General features: G+C 46.9%; 9 protein-coding genes across 9 annotated transcripts, besides 1 other annotated feature; 7 read left to right on the forward strand and 2 right to left on the reverse strand.

Annotated features, from left to right (window-relative positions):
- Positions 1-991: 991 nt before the first annotated feature.
- Positions 992-2,432, forward strand: UA08_09476 (hypothetical protein; the record flags this gene model as incomplete). Its single annotated transcript, XM_020265426.1, has 4 exons — positions 992-1,105; positions 1,170-1,509; positions 1,753-2,047; positions 2,099-2,432. The coding sequence occupies 4 exons, from the start codon at positions 992-994 to the stop codon at positions 2,430-2,432; spliced, it is 1,083 nt and encodes a 360-aa protein (XP_020115378.1).
- Positions 2,433-2,691: 259 nt separating this feature from the next.
- On the reverse strand, positions 2,692-5,054 carry UA08_09477 (hypothetical protein; the record flags this gene model as incomplete). The annotated part of the gene is made up of 3 exons (XM_020265402.1): positions 2,692-3,575; positions 3,640-4,333; positions 4,869-5,054. 3 exons carry the CDS (start codon positions 5,052-5,054, stop codon positions 2,692-2,694), a joined length of 1,764 nt encoding a protein of 587 aa, XP_020115377.1.
- Positions 5,055-6,658: 1,604 nt separating this feature from the next.
- On the reverse strand, positions 6,659-7,091 carry UA08_09478 (hypothetical protein; the record flags this gene model as incomplete). The annotated part of the gene is made up of 2 exons (XM_020265403.1): positions 6,659-6,946; positions 7,014-7,091. The coding sequence occupies 2 exons, from the start codon at positions 7,089-7,091 to the stop codon at positions 6,659-6,661; spliced, it is 366 nt and encodes a 121-aa protein (XP_020115380.1).
- A 305-nt stretch (positions 7,092-7,396) lies between these two features.
- Positions 7,397-7,481: a repeat region (Identified by RepeatMasker using a combination of RepBase library and repeat library created with RepeatScout).
- A 672-nt stretch (positions 7,482-8,153) lies between these two features.
- On the forward strand, positions 8,154-9,477 carry UA08_09479 (hypothetical protein; the record flags this gene model as incomplete). The annotated part of the gene is made up of 4 exons (XM_020265404.1): positions 8,154-8,183; positions 8,310-8,459; positions 9,011-9,065; positions 9,119-9,477. 4 exons carry the CDS (start codon positions 8,154-8,156, stop codon positions 9,475-9,477), a joined length of 594 nt encoding a protein of 197 aa, XP_020115379.1.
- A 584-nt stretch (positions 9,478-10,061) lies between these two features.
- On the forward strand, positions 10,062-10,682 carry UA08_09480 (hypothetical protein; the record flags this gene model as incomplete). The annotated part of the gene is made up of 2 exons (XM_020265405.1): positions 10,062-10,143; positions 10,204-10,682. The coding sequence occupies 2 exons, from the start codon at positions 10,062-10,064 to the stop codon at positions 10,680-10,682; spliced, it is 561 nt and encodes a 186-aa protein (XP_020115374.1).
- A 665-nt stretch (positions 10,683-11,347) lies between these two features.
- Positions 11,348-13,638, forward strand: UA08_09481 (hypothetical protein; the record flags this gene model as incomplete). The annotated part of the gene is made up of 6 exons (XM_020265406.1): positions 11,348-11,553; positions 11,605-11,702; positions 11,751-12,752; positions 12,806-12,989; positions 13,048-13,120; positions 13,180-13,638. The coding sequence occupies 6 exons, from the start codon at positions 11,348-11,350 to the stop codon at positions 13,636-13,638; spliced, it is 2,022 nt and encodes a 673-aa protein (XP_020115373.1).
- Positions 13,639-14,314: 676 nt separating this feature from the next.
- On the forward strand, positions 14,315-14,811 carry UA08_09482 (hypothetical protein; the record flags this gene model as incomplete). The annotated part of the gene is made up of 2 exons (XM_020265407.1): positions 14,315-14,527; positions 14,581-14,811. The coding sequence occupies 2 exons, from the start codon at positions 14,315-14,317 to the stop codon at positions 14,809-14,811; spliced, it is 444 nt and encodes a 147-aa protein (XP_020115376.1).
- A 2,205-nt stretch (positions 14,812-17,016) lies between these two features.
- Positions 17,017-17,547, forward strand: UA08_09483 (hypothetical protein; the record flags this gene model as incomplete). The annotated part of the gene is made up of 2 exons (XM_020265408.1): positions 17,017-17,278; positions 17,351-17,547. The coding sequence occupies 2 exons, from the start codon at positions 17,017-17,019 to the stop codon at positions 17,545-17,547; spliced, it is 459 nt and encodes a 152-aa protein (XP_020115375.1).
- A 1,606-nt stretch (positions 17,548-19,153) lies between these two features.
- Positions 19,154-19,977, forward strand: UA08_09484 (hypothetical protein; the record flags this gene model as incomplete). The annotated part of the gene is made up of 2 exons (XM_020265409.1): positions 19,154-19,474; positions 19,522-19,977. 2 exons carry the CDS (start codon positions 19,154-19,156, stop codon positions 19,975-19,977), a joined length of 777 nt encoding a protein of 258 aa, XP_020115382.1.
- Between the last annotated feature and the right edge of the window lie 758 nt (positions 19,978-20,735).

Raw genomic sequence — 20,735 nt, forward strand, 5'->3', positions numbered from 1 at the left:
AAGGACCGCCATCATTCTGTTTTTCTGGCCCTCGAAGGTCGACGTTTAGCGCCCATTGGTGGCTGACACCGAATTACTTCATCACGGGGCCCGATCGCTCCTCGCTTGTAGCCTCGGCGTCGAGCGAAGGCCCTATCGTTTCGGATGGCGCAGAAGCCACTGCTTCGATCAATGCATGCCTATACGGAAGACACTAATGGCGAAAATACCGCATTCTCCGGGCGGATTGCGTGAAGGCCGTGTTAGCCGATGACTACGCCTTCGTGGAGGAGATACGAGGACGTTGATCCACTGTAGGCGCCAATAGGACGGCCTAGTTCATGCGCGATAGCAGCCGATGTGCGATCGAGAGATGGCAAGGTCATGGACTTGGTCAGCACTGCCTCAGCGGTGAACTGAGAAGGGAATTGGGAGCGAGCGCGAACCGTCACTGTGCCGTGTCTCAATTTTGAGCTGGAACGGGCGTTTCCTGATTGGATATCATCTAGCCCGTCAATGACGACGACGACAACTACGACAACGACGACTACATCAGCGATGTCACTGTCTCATTGCTAAGGAAGGCGCAAATAGAAAGGGTGTGTGGCCAGAGCCGGTATTCAAGCAGAAAAAGGCCGGTTTCGCTCGCAGCGGTTATATCCAAAAGATGGGTATATAAGCCCTCTTGGGAACGCAGCAGAGGAGTGTGTTGATCGAGATTCTCACTCAGACCATATTTCTTTTCTCTACAAACCCCCGACTTACACTGCCGCCGTGATCATGGCTGGTACCTTGTCAAAGATTCAATATCAATGCCTTCCCCATCCGCTCCCTGCATCCCCAATAGAGAACATATCCCCTGGTGAATACTTCTCCCGAAAAGCCGATTCAATCCCGTCCCTGCGCCCGAATTCCCTCACCCCCCTTTTCTCACAGCCAGCAATCAGGATTCACCACCCCCTCCCGCCGCGTCCACCGGCTGTCGTCGCCTCCAGCACAACTGACAGAATCAATGGCCATTCCCCGTACTCCAAGGACTATGGCTAAGCATCCAATGCCCCCTTTTTTGCGACAGGAGGAGGAAAAGATGAGAATGGAGAGTCCTCGATTTGCGTGCCCGCCAAAGGTACGTACCCCTTCCCCCAGTCCTTGCGGTCAGTCCGTGTCCATTCTCAGCTTACACGAAACAGAATACCGCGATCAAGACCACGATCAAAACCACCCTCATGAAGCCTTCCCTGATCAGCGTAGTCCATGGCAAGCGACAACCATGGCGGCACATGTGGATCCCACGGCGTCCACGAACCCATTGCTGGAAATCTGCATGTCCGGGTCCCGTGCAGCGCCTGTTGACTTCAGTCTTGACTCGGCCCACCGGGCAACGGAGTCCTCGGAACAGCAACTATCTTCGGTTGATCCTCAAGTGTCAATTCTGGGCAAATGGAGCTCGGAAGCATATTCTCAACGTCCGCAACGGCAAAAGGATTGACTCGCAGGAGGTTCTTGGAGATTCGACGCGTGCCACCGCAGGTCCGTCAACAGAATGGTCGCAGCGAAAGCGAAGTCCATCAGCGCGCGTTTCAAGCCCGCAGACTCTGCCAGTCGTCGTTCCAGCTCTGTCTCGTTCGACTTAGTTGCGGAGACCACCTACTCGGCCGGAGCCCAGTCCTTCTCACCGCCCAGATCCGATCGACGAAGTCGGTCATGAAGCTTCAGGTATGCTTCTCACTTCCTGCAACTTGACCTTGGATTATCCTAACAACGTGCTGGCAGCCACAAAACGAACCGCTCCCCACCATGATTCTTACAATAGCCCCGTTGGCAGATTGATCGGTGAGGGCCGAGTGCGCTCGCCCGGCCTTTTCGCGATAAGAAACGATCATGACGGCGGTGGATACGGTACGGATGACAGCGGTTCTGCCTCTGCCTCTCGGGGTAGCATATTCTCGCGTCAATCAGAGAAGCGATACTCCGGCAGCGTCACTAGCGGCGAGGGACCTTCGCCTAATAGTCTGGTGGATCCCGGTGCTGAGCAATCGGGCTTTTCAAGGGCAGCCGGTGGCCAGTCGTAACGGAATCTACAGACTAGTTCAGATGGAGGTTACCTGGGACGAAGTAGCCGCGTGCCCGCGGAGTCTCCTTCTGTGGCGTCTGTATCGAGGCAGCTCGGTTCGGAGATTGAAGATTCCGAGTCCGCCTCTGATACCGATGATGCGGACCACCATTCAGGCGATGGCCGATGGCAGTACCGTTGTATTCTGAAGCGTCGATTGGATTCGTCTGGTCGCAGGATGGCGTTGGTTCGGTGGGAGGATACATGGGAGTCGGAGGACGAGCTGGGTGGGGTGAAGAGGGCGTTGCGACAGTACGCACGGGCACGGCAGGCGAAGCAAGTCCCAGCAACGGAGACATGTTCGAAACGCAGGGGAAGAAAGCGCAAATGCCCTTCGTAAAACGCTGCTTCGACATTTTATCTTTCAGGACGAAAAAGCACAAATGCCCTTAAAACGTTTTTCCTTGAACTGCGCCCTCGTAAACATAATTTTAAAGAATCGGACGGACAACTGGGAGCGTAACATAGATAGTATGACAAAGTCAGATAAACAAATTTGGAAAAGGACCCAGGTATTGGCAGAAAAATGTCGCTAAGGTGGAATGTTCTTCCGCCTTCTAAATAAGCAACGATAAATTGTTGCCCGAATATCATAACAGCTATCGCAAGCCAACCCAGGCAGCCATCTTATGAAATAACCCCTTGACATCTCTCCCCTTATCAGCGAATTCAAACGAGGAGCGAGAGAGGCGGCCAGGTTCTATCAGAGCATTGGCAATGAACTCCTCTTTTGTCATCTTCCCGCTGTCTACAAACGCTTTTTCCTTCTCCCGCTTTTCCAAGGCGTCATCGTACTCATCTAGCTGGCCCACCTTCCACGTTGCGAAGACATCAAGCGCTTTTGCGTTATCAAGTTCTTCTTCGTACTTCGTCCATTTAGAAGCCCCCAAGTGTCGGCGCAGCTGTGTAAAAGGAAAGCTGCGATGGTCATTAAAGCCGGATGAAAGGAGCATATGCAACCACATGGCTCCGGAAGTTTGCGACCACTTAACAAGGCTAGAGAGCTCCCTCTCTTCATTCCCTGGTAATTTTGCCTCCTCTTCCTCTAAAATATGTATGAAAACCTCCAAGTATTTGAAGTACCGGGAAGCAATCTTGGGCGGTTCATCACCATTGTAGTCCCAGGCACTATTGACAGGTCTGTCTTGAAGGAGCCACCATGGTGCCGAGGCGAACAGCTGAGCAGGTCCGATATATGACCATTCAAGATCTACTACTCCAACGATAGTAAGGTCATTCTTCCCTCGGACAATCAGATTCGCCAAGCCGAGATCATCACAGATCAGCTTAAACTTGCAACAGTCATACTTCTTATGGACCAAGTCGCTTGTCAAGGCTTGCAGGACCTTAAATGCCATATATTTGTTTTTAGCATCATATAAACCAAAAGTTGAGTTTGGTTGGTGAATAAGCTGCTCCCAGTCCTGTCCGGTAATATATTGAAAATACTCAGTCGTCGTTGCAAAGCCCTTATCTCGATCACCTAGGAGCCACAAAATTAATCAGTGTATTAGCAAAGAGGTAGGTTCATGAAACACGAGTCTTACCGAAGGTGTCAACTCCTCCATTTTGTAGGATGCTATGTGCCTTGAATGTTAACGGGCGATTAGGTACAACGTTTTGGCGTTCAGCATTTGGTGATGGTAAACTGCCGATTTGGTCAAAATCAAGCTTGAAGAGCTGAAGCAGGAAATTCGCGAACTGCCTATAGATAACTTCGATATCGCTATCGTCGATGTCCTCTCTTATAAGTCTGGTGGGTTGCTCAGCCTGAGGATCCTTGAGAAGGTCGCTGAGGCTCACACCATGAATGAAATCCATCATGATGAATGGACCAAGACCAAGTGGGTTGCTAGCAGTGGGACCCCATGCCCGGACTTCTGGTACGGGAATGGTAGTCCTCTTGCGGATAAGTTCTAGGGCTGTCACCTCCATGGCAACCTTCTCATCGGCATAGTGGTCGCAAACCATCCCCACACGAGGGAAACGAACCATCCAAGCAGAGTTGTCATTAAAGACCATCTTCATGCCGGCATTAAATGCGCCATAATGAAATGTACCGTCGAGTTGACAGGGACGTTTTTCGGGATGGAAAGTCGACACCCACTTGCAAAGATGGCCTGTTCTGTGGGTCTCGTTCACTTTGTCGACCCAAAGTTGGCCCTGCATCTCGTGGACAAGATCGATAATGGCGTTGGTATCCATAACGTCAGAGGAAGCTTCGACATTTGACACCGAGCACTGGGGTAGAAACAGCAAAGAAGGGGCTACGACCCGTTTATAACCAGTTGGCTATGCAAGATCGCTGCTCGCATCCTAAAAGTGGGTCAATTGGCCGAGCTTAGTCAGAACTCGATAAAGACACCAATATTTTTTTTAGGTTAGCTATACGTAGAACTGATGTACATTATATGAAGAGTCTCTGAGGAGTAGACCTAAACGATTAACCTACTTAAATATACACCTCTTGTTGAGATTCAGCGCGGACTCTGAAACGACCTTTTACAACTTGATCATATCGTTCGACGCTCCAAATATCGATCTGCAGCTACACATTGTTTACAAATTGCTAGGAGATGCGTGGCACCCCCTAACATCAATCTCCTGAAAATACCAACAAATATTAAGTTCATTCAAGTAAACCATCGCAGATTGTACATAAAGACAAATAACGATTATGGAAAGAAAAATCGACCTCAACTAGAAGCACCGTCCTTCTGTTATACATAACTATCAGTATATATGAATCAGGAGGCTTGGGCTTCTTGGCACGAACAGTGGCCTCTGCCTTCTCCTTGGCAGCCTTTTCTTCAGCCTCACGTTTCGCTCTCTCCTCTTTGTTCTTGCGACGCTTCTCAACAGAGGAGTTTGCTGTGTCAACTATCTGTCCGACGGCGACGCTACCGGAGTTAATAAGCGCATCGTTGACTGCTTTTCTAGCACTGGGGTCGGTGCCAGACATCGTGGGTGGACTTGGAATGATGAGCGTGATGTTGTTGTCGTAAGTTTAGCTAAGGTCGGTGAGTTTCAGTATGATGGATGTCTATGGCAAATAAATATGGTCTGGAGTCGAGGGAATTGATCAGTTGTAGGGTTTGGCGTCTTAAATATGTGTATTGGGATGGGAACACATCTCGCTCTTGTAGGCTGATTTGCAATCTATGAATCCGTAAGAAGGGCGGGATTTTTTCCTAGCTATACAAGCCATGCATAACAACGCAGCACATATTACGCTAGCTAGTTGTACTCAAAGACGTGATGACGTCTTCCTCTGGACAGACCAAATAGCATCTCATGCAAGTACGCAGGCGCTATTTCAACCCCTCTTTGATAACCTCCAATGAAGTCCGCCTGCGGGTCACTAGTATTGTCTTCACTGCTTAGCCGCTTTGACTTCAACGTCCATAAGCGACGCCCAAGAGGAATTATAGCTCGATATTACGCAAATGCATGCATGCATAGGACAGCGCTTACTTTTATATGTATGAGAAGCTCTTGACAACACTATTGGTCTAGGGCTAGCTTTTGCTAATCTCTTCACACAGACATGGTAGCGGGAACAGGCGTTGCCATTGGTTCGGTGGAAGCTACTAGGGCTGGACGGAGTGGAATGGAACGGAACGGAACGGAATAGGACAGAATTATGAAACCTAGCCAATCAAAGGCAAGCATTGTAACACTTAATGCGTCGCGAATGATGATAATATATTCTGTTCTATCCCGTTCTGTTTTGTTCCGTCCCTTCCTTCTCTAACGCTTTCCATGTATCAATATGAAATCTGTTAATGATTTTACAAATTTCTGCGCAAGACTGGAGCGGTTTATTCTTCTTTTTGAAAGCGGAGACCCCGATCCCTTAAGCGTTATCCAAAAAAAACAGTTGAATGCTTGGAAAGCTTTGCTGAATAATGAATCAACCGGAAAATCGAGGACACAGGTACATGTACGAACAGCTGCACTGAATTTTGCGTTGAAAATCCGTCGAACTGCAGGCGATGAGACCCTCTTTCTTTGCATTCTCATATATGCTATCTCGAGTGTTCCAAAGATTAACTACCCGACGTTCTACGCGGATCTGAAGAAATGGTCAAAAACCATGCATTTCCCAGAGTCGCTACATGATCAAGCCTCTAGCCTTTGGAATAAATCAGGCAACCGACCGAGTGTGCAGCAAGAAGCCAACACACATCATCTATCTTCTGGGATGACAGTTCAAACAACTGGTAGGTAAAATTATGCATCCTGATCTATCCAGACAAAGGTCTAATATTAATTATCAACAAGAAGCTCAGTTACACGAAGGCGATGCTCATATTCGAAATCCGACAACTACCATCAACGAGATTGAATCTCGTATCGCACCAAACAAACCACTTGAAATGGCCTTTCTTGTGCCCCCCAATTTGCTTGATGCTTTCTACAAGCTGCACAAGGATTCGCTGGCTTCTCAGCAACATTCTGCGATCCTTACGATTCCCACCCAAGATCATGTTGCGTCACTTGTCCTGTCTATTCCGCGAACAGAGGCAGTATTGGAAAGCGACAAGTTCGGCCTGCCCATGATATTCAATTCTGAGTCTCCTTCAGTGTAATCGATTTTGTATCCACCATCATCGCCTCAAACGCACAATCCTTCGGGACTTTGCCTATAAATGTACCATCTGTGTCATATACATCCCATATCTTGGTAGTGGTGCCCGCTTCGTATACCCTAATGCAGCCTAGGAGCTTTCTCGATTGCTGAGGACGGAAAACGATTAGACGGTCAGCTGGGTGACCTGGTATCAATTTTACCGTATACGACGTCCATTGGCTGTCAACTTCAATTTGGGATTCCTGAAATTGTGCGTCTAACTGAATACCGATCAATCAGAACAAGCGAATCTATTTAAAAAGGAAAGAAAAAAAAAGGGTAACGAACCTCTCTAGCCTTCTTAAAAATCTCGTCATCTTCCTCCGTGCTCAGTGATATCTTAGAGTAGAATCGAGTCGCAGCCATTGTGGCTGTCATCGACGTGCAAAGGCAAATTCTTATAGACCGGTCTTCGTTAATTCTCTTTGTAGTGAAGTGAATAATGTAGATGATGTCTTCGAAAGTAAAATTTAACTCATTCCCGAAGATTTCCCCGGATGTGGTTGACGTGGGGCGAAGCCCCTCCTCGCACATGAGAGACTCATTATTTGGGCACCAAGAATGCCTAATAACCTCACACACTGCTAAATGACTGACCTCGACAAGATCATTTTTTCTTGTATTTCAAAAAGGTATCTCAATTTTTAAAACTAATGGTATGATAGCACAATCGGAACAAAACAGCAGTACAGAAGATAACAGAACAAGATGGAACGGAATGAAACAGAATGAAACAGAACAGAACGGAGTAGAACAATTAAAAAGGCAACGTGACGTAGTGTGGCCACGATCATAGATGCAGAAAAAGAAAAGAGAATCAAAGATAGTCTAATGAAGCTTGCGCCAGTCCAGGCACGCTGATCTTGAGTCATGATAGGATGGAACGGAATGAAACAGAACAGAACGGGACAGGACAGAACAGGAAAGTGTAGAACAATTAAAACGGCAGCAACGTAGTGTGGCCACGATCATAGATGCAGAAAAAGAAAAGAGAATCAAAGATAGTCTAATGGAGCTTGCGCCAGTCCAGGCACGCTGATCTCGAGTCATGATAGTCGAATTTGTTAATCTCAGGGGCATCGTCTTGGCCATACGCTGAATGACCAGTGCTGAAAGAGGCAATATAAAACCTATCATAAAGACCAAGATATCTATAAAGTTGCCAGCCTTGTCCCAGGTTCACCGCAATTCAACACAGACCACCTCAAGTCACCGTTTTTGGGCCATTAATCAGCTCGACTTCATTATTCCCCTGGATAATGGGCAGAGGTTTTTACGATATCACCGGTGTAAAGAAGCCTAGCGAACCAAGACCCTCCGAAGCGCATCCCCGAGCTCGCCTCATTTCAATACGGACTGCTTAGGCGGTTTTCAAACTCAGCTCAAGGACCAGGGTCGCACGGGCGATATGTCCTGCTTTCCATCATCATGCTTCTGGGGCTGGTGGTACTCATTGAGGTATCCGTCTCTGCCTCAGTGGCTCCTACCCTCCTTGAATGACAAGCCTCCGTTGGAGAATGACCCTGTTAGTATCTCCAGTCTAATGCGTCTTCCCTGCTGTATCTGTCGTCTGACTGTGTACAGGAAGACGTAACCCCGGAAATCGAGGCAAACACTCTTCCCTATAATGAGATTATTGCGATATATCATGGCTATCGGATGGCCACTATCAATTTTCCTGGTCAACGACTGAAAAACGAAATCCCTATACTTGATGTCTTTTGCAGAGCCTTTGTATGTCTTGATCATTATGAGATTGAAGGGTATGGACAAGTTCCAAAATCTGCAAAGGAAAGAATCTTGGTTTTCTTCTTCTACAATCAATGGAAAGTGTGGGTGTCTATTCCGTACCTAGAGGCGAAACGTCGCGTTCCTCAACTACCTGAGCTTCCTCTCGCATGAGAGTCTGAGACTCTTCCTACCTAGCTAAACTGTTCTTATGATAGATCTAACTGTATCTTAACAGGGGCATTAAGGCGGTATTCGCTTCGCTTTGATAGTATTAAGTGCATATTGTAGAATTTGAGCTATTCTGATCCGTAATGCATGTAAAGCTGCTGGCTTGGGCCTAATACCTAGGGGTTTACAGCTAGTATTGCATCTGGAGCTCCCAATGAAGTGCTATATTTGCTTTTCATCGCTAGTACTAGCTGCATGTCGCAAATTGCAGTCAAATCATTTACCTTGAGTCATGGTAGTCGAACACTCCCATAATGGGAAAAAGCGCTACAGCATGTCGAGCCGTGCCTCAATAAAATTATAAAGCATGAAACCGCCTGGATAAGTTGTTCATTCTTTCTTACAAGATACCCAGTGTTGACAATCCTAGAGACAGACTGAGTAAGTTAAAACGCTCATGCGGATCGTAGTGCTGGAACTAATGTTTGTATTAGGCTCCGTGATTATGGACAAGAACACCACAGAAGCAAGATCCGGTCGACTTCGAATCCCTAAGGACACCAAAGCCGTTCCGCGGGATGATCCTAACCTCGAGCTGCTCGACGGTGAACTCTCTGACACTGATCCTCGCAATATGAGTCCACGGCGGGATGACACCTCTACCGAACGGGTTTCTGAGGAAGCAAAGCAGACACTACAAGCCGAAAAAACCAAAATCAGTCGTACGCTTTCCGATTTGGACATAACGTTGACTGATGCTTTCGAAGATTTGGAGAATCTGGAGAAACGAACCGGAAATATCAACCAGAAACTCAAACAAATGATTGAGCAGTCAGAGAAGTCAGAGAAGTGAGCGATCTTGTCAATGGGTTATTGATCAAAAGTACTATTAAAGACGGAATGGTCAGCGAGAATTTGAGCTATCTGTTCCGTATTTAGATCGCGGCCTAGTTTCGTCAAATAAATGAATGATATTAGAGGTCTAGGCAATAGAGTGACATACTGATCCCCCTAGTATTAGTCTGAAAAGCTGCATTTGCTCTTCACTACTGCTAGGTGCATATGCAGAGCCTAGGGTATCGTAGCCCCGCTTCTTCATTGTACGCAAGTATTGAAACTATGCCGCCTAGGCCCTACAATAACTAGTTCTATGGAGCCATGATATTGATAAAGCCACCAGAAAAAGCAAGCTGAATCTAGACAGCCCAAATGGGATACTGGCTCTGTTTTTCCTTGGCAACTCAGCTGCAGTAGTTTCACTACACTTGGAATGAAATTTAAGCGAACAGATATAGATCTATGTAGCGGTGGCTCGGTGGAATAAGAGCCTACGTCAGCTTGCTAAGCAAGGCCCTATAATATAAATAGCTGTTGTCTTCTGCTGTCAGTCTACCCCCATACACTTTACTTCTCTCAGTGCAAAGTACTTGGCATACCATGGATGGTCGACGTCTTTCACCACTGCCTTCTGACAATCCTCAGCCAGATTATTTCGAGGAGCCAGGAAAACAATCTCCCCGTCAGTACATCATCATTCCCAAGCGGTGCTAGTAATCAAAGATGCTAACATGGACAATAGAATATGCGCATGACGGAGAAATTCCCATTCATGGGGAGTCACAACCCGCTCTACATTCGGACCTCGTCCCGGTAACCTCAGATGAATCCGGATCCAATGCTCAAGGTCAAAAACGACGAACAAACGCCGAAGCATCGCGAAGGTATCGTGATAAGCTAAGCGATCTACGACGGAAGATTTACACCTTGAAGCAGTGGATTACTGAACAGAATGAAGATCCACAAGGTCCAATCTCCAAAGAAAAAAGACCCGATAAAATGAGTACCTTAGAATTAAAGAAGGAGTCTTCCTTTCTGCAGTCAAGAGTTCGGGCAATCTTTATTCGCAAGTTACAAGTAGAATCTAAATGGGAGCCGTGGATGGATTCATTGACACTCCGGGAACTGAGGAACAAAGCGTCCGAAACGATTTCACGTGGGTTTGCAAACGGCGATGCATCCTTCAGCGAGGAAGTTATGAACAACAGAGAGAACCGATAACTTGGTAGGATGTCCAGACACAGGACAATATTATGCATGCAACTGATTTGATTTGAAGAGACCGAAAGAACCATGAGATAATCGACGGTTTTATCCCTTTCTTTCCGATACAAGGGACAGATCCATGGTCACTCGTACAGCGAAGATTTTTGATCGAATAAGGGACGAAGTGTTAGCAATCAAGTCTGTAGCTAGTGTTGGTGTCTTCTAGTCAAGGGTCAATCGATTGTTTTCCGGCTGAAAGCTACAAAAAGCAAGTTCATGCGCCTTGAGTCTAGACAATGAAATAAATCCTAGGTGTCTGAGTCGCGTATGCGCCCACCTCTTCTAGTCGTAAATTTCATGGTGACAACATGGCACGGCAGCCTCGCGTTTGATGTACGACTCTGCAGGCAGTGTCGAACGTAATCTGCATCGATCTAGACCCGTCGAGGGACAAAGATTATAACTGTGCTTAGCAAGCTCCGCAACTCACCGCTGATTGATCAAAATGCAGGTTGTGTTGCACTGCCATGGTAGGTGAAGCAAAGTATGCGCCAAAAAGCTGCTGTCACGGGTATAAAAGAGTGCATGTTTCCCTCAACTCTCTTTCTTCATTATACTGCATCTTCATAGCAACAGATGAAATACATTTGAGATTTCTCCTTTCTGACAAACCTTGCAATATGTCGTTCAACTTTCATGCTCGTCAAGCGCTTCCGCATGCTCCGGTGACCACGCCTAGTCCGCCATTAATGGTCAGAAAGATTGAAAAATTGCTCTCTGACATCAAAAGAGAGTCTCAATCGCCGCCTATTACGAGACACCGATTGGAGCTTCTACTGGAGACTTTCCAAGATGAGCAACCCAAGCAAAAAAAGGTGACGGAAATGTATGTCTTCCCTCGCTCTTCTATATCTTCTGGCTGCTCACACAATAGCAGTTGGGACAAGGACATATCGAAGTACAAAATCGTCGACTCGGTGGAGCCGGAAACTGACAATTGGCGCGACTATACGTTTGTTGTTCGAGAGCACATCGGTATGTACCACGAGCCGGAGTGAATGATAAAATCTCACACGGTTCCAGAACAAAAATCCAAAGTATCCACAACGTACGTCGACGTTAAGGCGGAATATCTGCGAGATATCTTGGCAGAGATACTGGAGAACGTGAGGACTGTCAGCATTATGGAGGCCAAGCCCTCAGTAAGTGGTGAAGCGACTCGAGGAGTGCCGAAGATTAATCTTGAGCAGATCGAGCAAAACATCTTGTTCCAGTTTCTGCCTGAGCTCGAAGGCAAGCTGGAGCAGATAGGCAAAAGCGAGAGCATTAGCCCAGGCCGCTTTGAGCAACTCCGCCTACTCATCGATCATCTCAAACAGGCCTACGCCCCGACAATGGAGTGTCTCGGGCCATTGTTGCAATGCGAAGAGATCACCTACGATCTGCTCCAGGCACTTTTCAAACCAGGATGTCATGTGTATACAAAGTGTCTGGGCTCCCAAAAATCCCGATGTGTCGTGTTTGATGCGGGTGAAGAGGCTACCCAAAAAGGGGTCACCTTCTTCAAACTCGAGTGTCATTATCTTGACCACGATGGGTATGAGCTTGGGGAAGTGAGAACGGAGCTGGGTATCGTCAAATTTCGCGGACGCAGACCGATTCGTACTCTCGATGCATTTCCGCTGCAGTACCATCCTGATCGCAGCCGGATGACTCAGACACTGGTGGAACGCGGTCGCAAGTTCGGCGGTTTGATCAGACCGCATGGGCCTCTCATTCGACATTGCAAGGGTCGAGCTTTCATTATGGAAAGAGGGAAGCCCCAGGCAGTAAACATTGATAGCGTGGTTGCAGTCGATGCCAGCTTGTTTCGTGAAATGGAACCGAACTACCACCGACCGTGCGTCTCGGACTGCTGGGAAGACGTCTCCTACGTATACGGAATGACAGTGAAAGAAGACGAACGTCGAGGGCAACTAGAGAAGGTGAAGGAAAATGGAAAGACAGTCGATTCGATGACAGATGAAGACTTTCTGATATGTTGTCCAACCGTCCGTTGCTTCAGCTTTACTGAAACGAGGTTCTGTGAGTCGAGCCTCTTTCCTGCCATGCACGTGACTACGCTAACTCCAAGATAGTGGAATGCGGGGTGGGCGATCTCACAGACGTGGAGTGGTCATCAGCGTTCGACCGCTTGCAAATTCCGGAAGAAACGAGAGAAATTCTCTTGTCCGCAACGACCTCTCGCCTGTGTCGTGGAAGAGATGTAGTCTTCGACGATTTTATCAAGGGAAAAGGTCGCGGTCTCAATGTTCTCTTCTTGTAAGTTAGTTCGACTATCCCGTTGCAACAAGAACCCTTTCTCAAAAGCTGCCCTTAGTGGTGAACCAGGAGTGGGCAAAACATTTACTGTTGAGGCCACCGCCGAGCATTTTCAGACACCCCTCTACTCAGTAAGCAAGACCTACCAGTTCCTCTCCCTCATTCTTCCGGTCTGATAAAAATTGGCTAGGTCTCTGCTGGCGAATTGATGGCTGACCATGGCGATCCGTTTCATTTGGACGCTACTCTCGGTCGTATCTTTAAAATCGCGACACGTCTGAACGCAATCCTCCTCATCGATGAAGCGGATGTGTTCATGGAAAAACGATCCTCGTACCAGACGAATCATAACCGCCTTGTAACTATCTTTCTTCGGAAAATGGAGTATTATGAAGGGGTCCTTTTCCTGACGACCAACCGTATATTGGAATTCGATGACGCCGTTCTGAGTCGCATTCATCTAAAGGTGAAATATTCAGAGTTGACGAAGGACGCACGATTGAATATTTGGAAAAGTTTCCTTTCCGAGGCCCACACTTTTCAAGGGCCCGCCATCGTCGAAGCTGGTGATCTCAAGTGTCTAGCATCGATGAAATTGAATGGTCGGGAGGCGAGTCATCTCACGACTGTAATTATTGATATCGGCTGACCGTACTGTGGAATAGATCAAAAATATAGCCTCTATCGCCCAAGCATTAGCTTCTTTCGAGAACACGCAGGTGACATTCAAGCATTTAAAGAAGGCGGCGAAAGCAAACGATAAATTCGTCGAAGTGTTCCATAAGACCGACCGAATCGACGGTTTGTACACATAGGAGAATATGCTTTTTCATCGGTCCTTTTGCACGTGAACTTACGCAAGCCGAAGAGGAGGGGCTGCTTATATCCGAGGGATGCCATATTAGCTGTTCCAGAAATGCCAGGAGTTTCCCTTTCTACTTAGCGTAGGCTGGTATTGTCTGACACCAGCTAACCTATTTATGAGGCGGATCAAAAACATTACCTCCGCATTAGCCGCTGATTTATAATTCTGTCGTTCTATGAGCAACCCACATGTAATTAATACTCCAAAATCAACTGTGACAAAAAGAAATAGCACCCTAGGGAATTGTGAATGGGTACATTTAGTTGCTTAAAGCGTGACATGCAATGGACAAGAAGATAGGCATAACCAGGAAATTAAATCTTCAATGTAAGCTGCTGTGAAGCTTCTCACTAGCCACTGGCGGGGCATGTGGTTTAACTAGGTCCGTCGTCGGTGCGTGTGGGCAGACCCACTTGCCACAGCCTTCATCGCAAGCAACTCTCTGGTATCACCGAATACAATGCGCGATTTTCACCACCTACAAATCCTGCATGATGAAGATGTTGAAAGCAAACTACATCGCTTTATCCCTCAAATCGAATCCTGGTTGCTAGGAACCCTTCCGCTCCCTAATAAGAACGAGACCAGTCCCCGAGACTCTGGAGTTGTATTTCCCATTGTGACAGACGTCGATGCTCCGTTAGCTCCTATACGAGCATTGATATACCAAGGAGTAAGGAAAGAACAATTTTCAAATATGAGTACATATGCTAATAACCGGTTTAGTTAGCTGAATTCACGCTTTTCCGCACCTATCATGCCACCACAACGCCGTCAAACATGTCTAAAGCCGTCTATACCGTTCTTCGAGTTGAGGGTGAACCGACAATTGGAGGCGTGTCTCTAGGTCTCTCGAAATCAATTTGGATTGATCGGCCCGCTGTGATTGACGCCGGTTTCATTTGCCTGATCAGCAAGCCGACTGAGATCCTTGTTGGGAAAGATGTCGCAGTGTAAGATTGGGCAACACCGATTATTACGTTCTCTCATCTGGTTCCAGGACCAAGCGGACGTCGATCGAAATACGTGGGCGCAGGGTATCCAGCGAGCGAGGCGTCGAAATCGAGCAGTCCATTTTGAGATGACAGATATTCTCGGAATCACAGTTAGTGATGTCCTTACTAGAAGCAGTTGAGAGAGTATAAATGGCATGGAGTGACACACCAGGGGTCAAGATATCCAAAGACGGTATTGCATCTAGCTCAGATTGCATCGTTGCTTGGTTGCTGAAAGCGTCATTATCCACTTTATCTTGCGACCGTGATTCATTTTTTGTCCTCTTATTAGTCAAATAAAGAGACAAGAATACCGTGCGAATGTAAGATTGTAACTCACCTACCCCTAGATCCATAATCTGGCTATCAGAATTTTCTTGTTCACCGTAGTGTTCGGCAACAAATTTTACTGAAAAGACCTTCCAACCCACAGGAAGCTCCGCAGATGAAATTTCCGACTTAATGGCTCTTCGGTAGCATTTAAGGAACTGTTCGTGATCGCTATTTCGTAATGTGAGCCCATAATGAATTTCATCGTTCATACTGCGAAAATGACCATATAATTTATCCGTGCGAGGAAATCCACGGAGACACTCAGGACAAACCAGTCTTATCTTTGACAGCTCTATTATTTTCAGGAGATTGTTGTTCTCTCGCTGAAGAGCCATGATTTTTGTTGTATGAGGGTGGTAGACTAGGATAGTCCGGAGAGGGTGCTTTCTGTCCTTACAAGGCTGGCAATAATAGCTTGCCGAGCCCCGTCCGTACCCACTATCAACATAATAGGGTGTATGGAAAAGTCACGTATAGCCTTGTAAAGTATTTGCTTGCACACGACAAGCTACAGGATTATCGAGTCTTGGCCACATAATGGCGAAAGTGGGGGGTTCTTCAATACGACCTAGACCCTTGACTTAATCCCAAGTTTATGGCTCACCTTTGTTTAAAACGGATGAAGCCTCAGCCTTCTCGCGGGAGTCAACTGAACGGTCAATCTAACCTACCAGTCTGCAAAGCACATTGATAGTTATGATGAAAAGGGACGGCCAATCCTTTCTTGGTAACACCAGATATAATTGGACGCTGTCTCCTCGTGTTAATTGGCTGTATGCGTGGAGATCCTGGATTCGGGGATCTGGAATAACAGTGGGGCTTCAGGAGGGCTTCAGGAGGGTATCCACTGCCCATTAGCAATATCCATTCGAGTCAGGAAATCTATTAGCGTCATCGCTAAATCTGGCGGAGATGCGGTACCATCGATGTTTTCGTCGCGGAACGGGGGCTTCCGGAAGGGATCACCAGGAAAGTGATTATTGACCCGGAAAGTCGGTGGGGGATTTCCCGAGACTTCATTGTTTTTGCTTCTAGTATGGTATATGTTCGAGATAGGCTTGGATTGAGTCTGTGACCAGCCTCGTCTCTAGCTCCTCATCAAATATGGGCTCTGCGTCGACTTATCTGTGAGGTTCCATTTCATGATTGGGTACAGAAAGCTCTGGGCCTGTCTCCAAATCTTTTCCAAGAGGCCTGCATTAGCGCCATGGGCTGGTAGTACATATCACGTAGCCATGTATGAATGACAGTCGATCTTGTGCCGCACCGGTTTCTGGCTCAATCCGTTCAGACTCGCTTTATTTCCGTTGGGCACCTAAGCTGCAGTTCTATCACGGAATCGCTCAAACTCTGCACATGGACCCCGAGAATAATACACAAGACCCTGATGGGGACGAGTAGCTACGTTCCCTGCTTTTTCAGGCGAAGACCGAAACACCGACGTCAATGCCTAAAGAAAATCGCAGTCTTCCTTTGTGGAGATCCAATACGACAGTCACCCCAATAGACCTATTGACCGATGTGGAGATTTTAGACCCTTCATCCACTGATCCATCCTTGTCAACCTCATTCGAGCCAACAATGATAGCGCCGTCGGATGGGAGGCAAAGCCAGTCAGGTTCAGACCAGTGACTTAAGGAGATTATGGAACGGGGCAAGCCCAGCCAGAATCGGAGACAATTATTGAAGGATCCTCACATTGCCGCCTTTGCATTTGGTTTGATGAAATAGTATAAATACACCATACCTAGCCTATTCAACATTCAAAATCGCATCACCTCAATTTTTTCAATCTAAGTCACAGTACCAAAAGTCTATTACTACTGCTTTCACTATGGCAACCTCCAGCTACAAAGTCGCACCTGAGATTCAACAAGAAAATCTTCCTTCCCTCGATATAACACAATGCTTGGTCGCCGGCGGGTTCATTTTCAACAAGCAAGGGGAAATGCTATTGCTTCGACGCGCTCCGAGTGATTCGTTTGGTGGTTTTTGGGATTACCCCGGCGGATCTATTGAGAAGACTGATGCTCGCCTTTTGGATGGTCTGTCTCGTGAGGTGGCAGAGGAGACCGGCCTAATTATTACGGAAGTTTGTGAGTTGGTTGGCACGCAGTCCTGGAAGAAGAACGGCAGGAAGTATATAAAGTACAGTTTTATAATTACAGTCGAGGGAACAGACAGTGTGAAACTGTCCCCAGAACATGATGCTTTTCATTGGATCACGTGGGAGGAATTCCAGCAAAGTATGGACGCAATCGATGAGGGGGGAAGTGCGAAGTATACATTCAAAAAGGGGGAGGAAAGCGAGGTTAAGAAGGCCTGGAAAAAGTATCAGTTGTCCAATGATCGTGTGTCGTCATAGTTCCTGAGAGTACTGTATTCTTACCATGGACAGAATTACTTTTTGTGGGTACGGAATGGTGGCGGCCAATCAGATCGGAGCAAGCCCGCAAGGTCAATCGTGGATTTCGAGGTCTCGTACGAAAACGATTTGCCAGTACCATTGCTATTTATCTTTAAGACAAAGCAACTTCGCGAGCCTTCCCCTCCCAGTAATATGCGTTGAGAGATGGAAGCTAGGTAACGGCGTAAGTTTTCACGATCAGCTGTAAATGCCTGTAGATACTTACCGCTGAATTGACATTGACGATAGCAGTAAGTACAAGCAAGTTATCGATAATATCAGAAGAATAGAGTATATCATTGTCCTCCTTCCATCACCTATCAACATTAGCAAACAATTCCGTAATGTAGGTGCGTTTTAGTACCTTTGGACATGGTCGCGGTACTTTCGCATGTAGCAAAAGACTCGGCTGGGATTGGCTTTAAGCCAGGCTTTGCCTCGATGGTAATAGCAAATGTGTTGGTGACATAAATGTGATTTGTGGATGTAGGTGCCATGGCTAAATTTGATATTGGGCTGCATATACTCTGCTTGCATGAGGAACGAACGTAGTTTTATAGTTGGCAGGAATCAAATCAGACAACGGGCAAACCCATCGCCTCCACCTTTGACACTAAATGGTCTAGATTCTGCGTAGTACGAAAACTAATGACTAAATATTTAGTCTTCCACGGATACTATTTTGCTCCACACAGTGAAAGGTGCATGGCTTACTCCGTTCGTACGCTCGCAGGGGGGTTGCAGTCAATGCCGCGGCCAGGGATAGACAAAGAAAGATAAAATCGTTGAATCGCTATCCTATCCTGCCTAGAATTAATCGCTCAATCGTTCTGCACAGATGGCAATCATACAGAAGAAATCGATTGCTCTTGGAGACACCGGAAGGGCCCCGAAAATGGGTGAAACAGTTTTATTATGGGTCGCTTGGTATATAAATAACGAATTCGATGAACCAATTGAACGGTAAGACTGATATCATACATAGGAAAGCTCGGATGACCGAATGGATTACTAGGTTTTCTTCCACCGACTTCGCGGAATGCACTTTAGGAGATGATAATTTAGGAATAGACCAGCTTGTCCTGCAGACTAAGCTAGGAGAGAGGTCTTGTTGGCTGGTTAATGGGTGCGCCTTCCCAAATATCAAGATATCAAGAAGACTGACTTTGAGCAGCAAGGACGCAGGCAATCGTTGCGTTTATTTCCAGAGACCTGATCTACTGAACCAAACTATGACAGTGTGAGTATGTTGACTATACCAAGTTTGGTCGTATACTGAGGAATTGCAGGAAGCTTTTGGTGAGAGAAATCAAAGAGACAGGCTTGAGAATTTCTAGAACTTCAACCAGCGGCATAGACGCATCAATCAAAAAATAATTTCTCTGTAGGTGCTTTGGTACATCTTTAATGTGTTATAGGCCTGCATAAAGGCGGAAGTTTGCCAGGATAAGGGATATGGAAGAAAGCACAGTGTACGGTTATCAAGGTTCTGGCCAAATATAAAACTCGTTGTTATCCTACATTTATTCACAGTACCAATGCATCTTGTACACTGCCAGACATCATGTCCGACGAACAGCCCCACCAGTATGTCAATCCTGAGTGGTTGCAACTTCCGCGCCGTACATCGAGAGATGAGTGGCCCGATACCCCGCATATGGTCAACGAACCACCAAGCTTCCGGATTCAGGCAGCAACAATGGAATCCACTGGATTTACCATTGTAGAATGTTCCGAAGAGCCGTCTGAAAAGGCGGTGGAAAAGGTCCTAGAAGCTTTCAATCTTGCGTTATCCCGCGGTCTGACAGGCTCAGAAGGACCCACCGTTCACTGCATTGGTGGACAGGAGAGCGAGGAATACTTGCGGACAGGAACGGAGGACAAGGTGAGCATTTAATTCAACAACGTTTTTCATTGGCTAATGAAATATAGTGGATTGAGAAGCTCGCTGAGCGCGAATTTCGGAGGGAATACAGATGGATCCAGGAACAAAGCCCGGTTATCTTGCGCGGTAAGGACGGAGTTATGGAAGGCGATATAAAGACCGCGCATCCATCCAAAAAAGCTATCTCGATCATTCGAGTGGTCAGGGGGGAAATAGATCCATCGCGTGGTCAAATGAAATTGTTCGGCATGTCACATCATGGTCCCTGGCAGGTGGCGCATCGATTGACGAATCGGCATCTCCTTGTGATGAAAGGAATCTTAGAATGGAAGCTCCAGCCCGACGAAGAAACCGTGCTTATCTGGAAAGGATTTTCGGAGCACCCGATGCTGCAGGATGTTCTATCTCCGTCCGCTTATCCTTTCATGATATTCGCTGTACCCCTTAGTCTTGAAGGCGCATTTCCAGAGCCCTGGATGGCAGATGTTGGTACCGATGCATAATCTGCTGCGTATACCAGGTTCCATAAGCGTCTAACACTGGTGAGAAGCGGTGTGCTAGCTCTAGCGTAGCAGCGCATTTCAGCAATAATTTGACCAAGTAATCTTCTTCTTTCCGAGTGAGGTGTGGAAACATAGAGAATACAGGCAATAACATCAACGATATCCCTGTCACACCAACACCCCGTTCAATACGCAATAGTTTTTCTCCCAACGCTAGGAGCTTCCGGACTCGATGAGTTGTCGGTAAATTACGCTCTCGTAAGAATTTCGGGATCGAGCGAACGGAATTAGGTAGCAGTTCGACATTTGCTAAGCCTCCCAGTCCTGTTTTGACCAGCCATTCGTCCTCCTCTAACGCTAGGTGGCGTGCTCCAAGCAATCGCCTCAGCTGGTCTTCCCAAGGTTTCTCACCTCCACAGTGAGGCAGAAGACTAACTAATACCAAGTTGTAGTGTGGCTGTAATGTAAACTTCAAAAGAATCGAACTCCAATCATGCTTGACCAAAAATATGCATAATGCATCAGAGTTGTTCAGTATCGTTTCAAGAAACGTTTCCGCAGACATGGCTAAGTGGTTTGGTTGGGTTGACGGAGGGTATGTGTGATATGTTAAATGTAGTTAGGACAAGATACGTAGTGGGGTTACATCCTGGCTTTTTTATTGGGGCACTGTGCTTACGACTTTGGGTTAATAGTCCGCATCCGGCTTCTTAGTTATGCACTACGCCAATTGTCAAAGCGTAACTGATGGCCCGCTT

The sequence above is a fragment of the Talaromyces atroroseus genome (assembly GCF_001907595.1).
Source record: "Talaromyces atroroseus strain IBT 11181 chromosome Unknown scaffold_25, whole genome shotgun sequence".
Lineage (NCBI taxonomy): Eukaryota > Fungi > Ascomycota > Eurotiomycetes > Eurotiales > Trichocomaceae > Talaromyces > Talaromyces atroroseus.